Source organism: Silurus aristotelis (assembly GCF_946808225.1).
Source record: "Silurus aristotelis genome assembly, chromosome: 6".
NCBI classification, from domain to species: domain Eukaryota; kingdom Metazoa; phylum Chordata; class Actinopteri; order Siluriformes; family Siluridae; genus Silurus; species Silurus aristotelis.
This window is the reverse complement of record NC_139579.1, coordinates 1,545,805-1,552,791: the sequence shown is the minus strand read 5'-3', so window position 1 is coordinate 1,552,791 and position 6,987 is coordinate 1,545,805. Positions and strand designations below refer to the sequence as shown.

Genomic DNA, 6,987 nt, shown 5'->3' with positions numbered 1-6,987 from the left:
GACCAGACATCTTCTGGTCAGAGCTGTTGGGGAAACACAAGCAGAAACTACAGGAGGATTTAAGAAAAAGTCAGAAGGTCTGAATGGATTTAAAAAGCAGCAGGTTTTTGTCCTTGAAGCTTCACATGACGACACATGTGTTGTCTTGTCCAGCTACAGTCCTCAGCTGCTCATGTACTGAAGAACCCTTTCTTTAAAGTTTTCGCTGGCATTACAGATTCCTGAACACAAATCACATGCATGCTCGGAAATTTCACGGGTTCTCATTTGGAACATAACTAACAGCAAGTAGCGGATTTTCTTAAAATTTGAGGGACAGAATGTTCAGGAACGTTAGGAATAACATTTTTAACTGTTTTCACTAACAAATTTCATTACAAATCATAAACATATTGTTCTATTAAAGTGACATAATGTCTACATGAATTCACTAAGGTATAATAGGGGCTGCAGGGGGTGTGTCCAAAGATTTTCTAAACTTGCGGGGTCTAAGAACGTAACCCCCATGAGTTCCGAGAGACCACTGTACCTGCTCTACATAGTGAAAGTTACAAGAATCTATAGGAGGCTTAACAAATGGATTTTAAAGCCAAAAATCTCTCCAGAAGCTCTCCTTAAATCATCTAGTCTCAGATTGACTGTATTTTTAAGACTGTTATGACGATAATTAGGACCCTGCTCTCTTCCACCCTCTAGTGGCTGGAGATGGGATAGAGCATTTGCTGGCGCTCTCTCCCCCTAGTGGCTAAAACTGGGAAAACACGTTTTCTGGTTCTCAGTCGCCATCTAGTGGCTAATATAATTGTTCGTTCTTTTGGATAACATGCTTGGGATGACTGGTATAACTGGTTCTCTGGGGGATCCTTTCTTTAGAGCTCTATCAGACCCTGAACATGCTTTTATAATACAATCATTTAAGACAGTAAGAATAAATATAATAAAAAGGATTAACAGGATTACAGGCTGAGAACTATAAGGAGCTGGATAGAAAAGTCAGAAACAATGCAGAAAATAACACGTCTAACACGTCCGATGGCTCTCTGTCGCCCTCTAGAGGCAAAAACTAGGATCAAATATTTGGTGGCTCTCTTCTGCTCTCTAGCGGTAGATACTGGTATAACAGTATTTAATAGTATTTCACATTTTTTTATTCATAAATGGTGGTTAGTTACAGTTGAACAAATTCACGACACAAGTGTTACATACAGTACAGACACATACAACACGCACACACACTGAGGATTAAGTGTACTTAGCACCATAATAATAATAATAAACACTGCAGAGTGAAATCACTGCTGCTCCACGTACACCACATTAAACATTTTAAATTCATTATAGAAAATCTCCAATTAGTTCAAGGAAACTGTAAGTATGTATATATACACATATACACACATAAAAATATCATGTTTTAACAGGCAAATCTGATGTTTTATTGGTTTGGCAGAGAAAGAGGACGAGGCTGGTAGGACTGTGGGCAAATTTACCAAATCTGGATTAATTTGATCTAAAATTAAGCTTTTTCTGACATGTAACAGAAGCGTGATGTTAATAAAGATTCACACTTCTAGTGCTCAGTGTAACTTTGTGTAACTCGGTGCAATGTGTAATTCGGTGTAACTTTGTATAATAGTGTAACTTCTTTAAGTGGATATAACTCTGTAAACTGTAAATTTGTGTAATTCCAGTGTAATTTAGTGTAACTGTGTCATTTGGTGTAACACTGTGTAACTTTGTGTAACTCTGTGTAACTTTGTGCATCTTTGGTGTACCTCTGTGTAACTTTGTGTAACTTCAGTGTAACTATGTGTAACTTTGTGTAACTCTGGTGTAACTATGTGTAACTGTGTGTAACTGTGTGTAACTTCAGTGTAACTATGTGTTACTTCAGTGTAACTATGTGTTACTTCAGTGTAACTGTGTGTTACTTCAGTGTAACTCTGGTGTAACTCTGGTGTAACTATGTGTAACTTCAGTGTAACTGTGTGTAATTTCAGTGTAACTATGTGTTACTTCAGTGTAACTGTGTAACCTGCTGTTACTTTATGTAACTTGTTGTAACTGTGTAATTGGTGTAAGTCTGAGCTGTTTGGGGAACTGGCAGGTCAGTGGTCAAGACATTGGACTTATCCTTATCCTTAAACTTGTGAGTTCAAATCCCAGCACCACCGAGTTTCCACTGCTGAGTTTTTACCCTCTGTGAAAATGTGACTTTGTGTATTTGTGTAATGTTTTTAATGCAGGATATTATTGCCTGATGTGAATTGTGTAACCTTAATTTCCTGTCTGTCCTCAGCGTGAGCTTCTCCACCCTGAATATTACAGTACTGTAGACACACACACACACACACACACACACACACACACACACACACACACACACACACACACACTGCAGACTGTGGTAACTTTATTTTGCTTGATGTGCAGTGATTAAAGTTGTGGATGCTCATCTACACTCCTGTCCTGAGGTTCATATGTTTGTGGTGGAGGTTAAAATCATCTGGGATTGTATCTGTTGAGAAAACACACAAACACACACACACAAAGACACACACACTGACTAAATAGCCTTCCAGCATTTAAATGCAAAGTCTTTTGAACATACAGAAGCTTTTCAGAAGCTCTACAGAGGTGGATGAGGTGAGTGAGATGTTTGAGCTCAAAAGCTCTCTTGCTACCTGCAGTAGATCCCCAGCTCACATGAACACACTGATTTGTTGTATTTATGAGGGCTACATGGAGAGCTGTGGGTGTGGAGCACTCACCGTTGCAGCGATAACCAAGATTAGACCAGATGATGTTCTCCTGGGAGAAGCAGAAGACACCCAGACGTCCTCCTTTCATTGAGGTGTCGATCACCACGCCGGAGTCAGCAACCAGAGAGGTGCCTTCATACAGACGCACTCTGAAAACACACACACACACACACACACACACACACACACACACACACACACACACACACACACACACACACACACACACACACACACACACACAGACACACTAAATCCCCAAAACACTACCTGATCTTCACACCGAAATACCGACTCACTGCCTCCGAAATACACACACACAAACACACACACACATGCGGGGATACACAATCTCTATTAGGCTAGAATTTATATATGTGTGTGTGTGTGTGTGTGTGTGTGTGTGTGTGTGTGTGTGTGTGTGTGTGTGTGTGTGTGTGTGTGTGTGTGTGTGTGTGTGTGTTAGACCTGTATAATTGATTTGTTTATTAGACTTGTGTATTCAAGATATACACATTTTTACTTATTGGACTTGTTTACTGGTTTTGTTTATTAATTTTGTTTATTGATTAAATAACTTTTTGTTGGAATTGTTGCTTTTATGGATTAGTTTTGTTTATTGATTTTTTTTATTGATAGATTTTGTTTATTGGTTTTGTTTGTTGAACTTTTCATTTGTTTACTGGACTTGTTTATTGATTTGTTTTGTTTGTTTGTTTATTAGATTTCTCTTTTCGAGTTGTTGTTTATTAGATGTATTTGTTTTGGTTTATTAAACGTGTTTATTTTATTATTTGTTGTATCTCTTGGACTGACCTGATGTAGCCGACCTGCGGCCGATGGCTGACGCTCCAGCGGTATGAGGTTTTATCTCTCCATCCAACGTTCCTCGGATCCTTCCAGAGCAGCGTCACTTCTCCGTGTGTGTCTCCGGTGTGCCACAGGGCATTACGCAGAAACTCCCCGGGACCTGTGCGAGACTTCACTGCCTGGGAGACAGAGGTGAGGAGAGACGTTACCGCAACATGTTTCATTCCGAGGAGGAGATATCATACGTGTGTGTGTGTGTGTGTGTGTGTGTGTGTGTGTGTGTGTGTGTGTGTGTGTGTGTGTGTGTTGCTGTACTATATCGTTACTGTTCACCTTGAGCTGGAGCCCAGGTTCAGCCAGAGCTGTGAAGGGCAGATTCTGCCAGTACGTCTGCTCCGTCTGCTTCCACATCACCACGTAGAAGCTGGACGAATCCTGGTAGGCGAAAATGAAGCCTACGTAGTCGTCGTCAGTCTTTGTGTTCACGTGGAACGTGCCTTCAAAATCTACGCCATTAAACGCAGTGTAGCCTGGAGGAACATGAGGAGACATTGGAGCGATCTGAAGAGCTGAGCTACAATAATGGAATTATGAGAATAGAAACGAGACGTACCTACTGCCAAACCTGGGTCACTGTTCATAGTCTGTATAATCTCCATCCCCTGCAGTCACACACACACACACACACACACAAACACACACAAACACACACGCCACACAATGACATTAAATCAGGAAGTAAAAACTCCTCCTGCCTATGAATTGAGTAAATCCATGAGCTGACCTGATTGAGAACCACCCAGTTGGGATCGATCTGAGAAGCTCCGTGAGGGTCCAGGATGACCGTCTGAAAAGCTCGAAAGTCCGTCATGGTGATGTCAGCATTTTCGGGACAGGCGTCCATCACATCACTCACTTTATCATTATCAAAGTCGCTCTGACACACGTCTCCCACTCCATCAGCTGAGGAGAAGTGGAGCATTAAAAAGGAGAGGAAGAAGGGAGAGAAGGGGAAGATAGGAGCAGAGGGAAGAAGAGGGAGAAGATAATGGGAGGAGCAGGAAAGGAGTGAAGAGAAGGAGAGGAGAAAAAGAGAAGAGTGGAAAAGAGGGAAAAGAAGGAGAAGAGCAGTATGAGGGAATATACAGCTTAATATACCGTGTGAGTGTGTGTGTGTGTGTGTGTGTGTGTTTGTGTACCATCCGAGTCTTTCTGGTTAGGATTAGCGATGAGTCTGCAATTATCAGGACCGGGATACGTATCGTCTGGAACTCCGTCGTTGTCGTCATCATCGTCACAGTCGTCTCCAACGCCATCATTGTCCGAGTCCACCTGAGAGCTGTTGGGGATTTCTGGACAGTTGTCCCTCGTGTCCTGGAGACCGTCACCGTCTCTACACACACGTTCAGCACAAAGTTACAAACACTTCTACTGCTGGATTCAATTCCACATAGCTTTCATACTAAAGTCTAGACTGAAACTGCGGGAAACTCACGTGTCCTGGTTGGTGTCACAGACGTCTCCCACCAAGTCGTTATCAACGTCCGACTACAAACAGCATGATGAAGGAGAATGAATACAGAATGACATTTTTAATTAATACAACACTTAGAGGTTTTCGGTTACAGGAAAATAATCAACAATGAGATTGTGTGATGAAGCCTAGTTACTGCTGCCACTCATCATCATTTTGATCCATTCAGACAGTTTTGCTCTGTAGACATCAATGACAGCTTGAACTCCTCAAAGTTTGGAAGGGACCATTATAGAAGGTGATAATCCATGGCAACCTCAGAGTGATCTTCACCTCCAGATCCTGCAACACCTCACACCGAGCTGTCTGGTGGATTATAAGTGATGTATAAGGAGACACACACCTGAGTGGGGTCGTTGATCTCAGGACAGCTGTCACATGCATCTCCGACTCCGTCATCATCCCGGTCTGTCTGCATGGCATTGGGGATTTTAGGGCAGTTATCCAGCATGTTGGGGATTCCTGCACAAGGAGGACAAAAGACGTTTCTAAAAGATGAACCACTACATTTTATTTCATTCATATTTTACAAACTAAATAAATTGAGGAATAAATGCTGGGCATTTGCATGGTGTTGATATTCCCAGACATTTTCCATTCTGTGGTGGTGTGTGGTGCGTACCATCTCCATCAATATCACTGTCACAGCTGTCTCCCACACCGTTACTATCCGTGTCCTGCTGATCTCCATTAGAGACGTTTGGGCAGTTATCACACGCATCACCGTATGAGTCTGGGTCTGAGTTCTGCTGGTCCTTATTGGGCACCAGACGACAATTATCCTGCAGAGATACAATCCGAACTTCTATGAGTTTCATATCTAAAAGATTCTTCTCCTAGGTATTAGCAAAATCTTAATTTCTCAACATCTGTATAGCAACCTCCACGTTCTTTATTCCATCTCCATCTGCATCCTCATCGCACTGATCTCCTACACCATCACCATCTGTGTCCTCTTGACCAGAGTTGGGCGTGGAGATGCAGTTATCCTGAAAAAGTGCATTGTAAAGAGGAAACATAAAAATAGATCTAGAGGGAAGAAAATCTGAAGAAGGGAGATGAAGAACGAAGGACGAACCGCTCGGCAGTGTTTATCGTTATCGATGCAGGGAAGAGCTTCGTCTGGATAGCCATCGAGGTCAGAATCGACGCCGCAAATATTGCCGTTCCCGGCAAATCCCACATTACACTGAAAGAGAAATAAAACAACGGCTGTGTATAAGATATGAGTTTAAAAGGATCTGTTTAAACAGTGAAAATAATTCAACAGAAATCTAAATGAAAAAGTGCAAGAAATAGAATGTGTTCATTCGCTATTAAAGTGAAATCTTTTTTATACAATATACACACGTGTGGTCCTTTCGTTTCTATGCAACAAATTCGGTAATGTAACGGTATAAAGGTTTGCTTCGACCAATTAAATTTATAAATGTCCAGATGTTCCACTTTATTTTCACTGAAAAATCCTACGGCATGAAGAACAGCTTTCCACATTCTCACCATCCTGACGCTTCGTTTCTCTCCAAACATTTAGCTGAAATACTTTGTAAAACTCGCAGAGATGTTCTTTACTAGTTGGAGGTTTATTTCTTCTAGTTCTGTAGGCTTGTAGTGTGGTGTCTGGGCAGGTCATTCCATGATAAATACACTCCAGACGTCTGTCTGCTCTCTAAATAACACACAGAACTCAGACGTATTCGTTGTTTCGGCTCATCGTCTTGTTGTAAGGTGAAGTCGCTTCCAATGAGCCGCAGTCCAGATGAAATCACATGGAGGTAAAGTATGGAATGGGAGACATGTTGGATCACTTTCACTTTCATCACTTCTCCAAAACACCCCATTAACATTAAACTTCCACCTCTATGTGTGAGTGTGAGGTGA

The 6,987-nt window shown here is 41.7% G+C and overlaps 1 protein-coding gene across 1 annotated transcript in view; it reads right to left on the bottom strand.

Moving 5' to 3' along the window:
- Nucleotides 1–1,125: 1,125 nt before the first annotated feature.
- LOC310728121 (thrombospondin-3b-like) overlaps nt 1,126–6,987 on the bottom strand; it is a 27,819-nt gene continuing 21,957 nt past the window's right edge. Inside the window, exons 18-30 of the mRNA XM_083545281.1 lie at nt 6,185–6,295; nt 5,988–6,095; nt 5,729–5,888; nt 5,450–5,568; nt 5,068–5,120; nt 4,772–4,965; nt 4,357–4,535; nt 4,186–4,234; nt 3,906–4,102; nt 3,579–3,751; nt 2,772–2,911; nt 1,986–2,518; nt 1,126–1,847 (exon numbers count right to left, since the gene is read on the bottom strand). Of these exons, the coding sequence (XP_083401407.1) occupies nt 2,457–2,518; nt 2,772–2,911; nt 3,579–3,751; nt 3,906–4,102; nt 4,186–4,234; nt 4,357–4,535; nt 4,772–4,965; nt 5,068–5,120; nt 5,450–5,568; nt 5,729–5,888; nt 5,988–6,095; nt 6,185–6,295 (1,545 nt within the window). The 3' untranslated portion in view covers nt 1,126–1,847; nt 1,986–2,456. The remainder of the gene's footprint in view (nt 1,848–1,985; nt 2,519–2,771; nt 2,912–3,578; nt 3,752–3,905; nt 4,103–4,185; nt 4,235–4,356; nt 4,536–4,771; nt 4,966–5,067; nt 5,121–5,449; nt 5,569–5,728; nt 5,889–5,987; nt 6,096–6,184; nt 6,296–6,987) is intronic.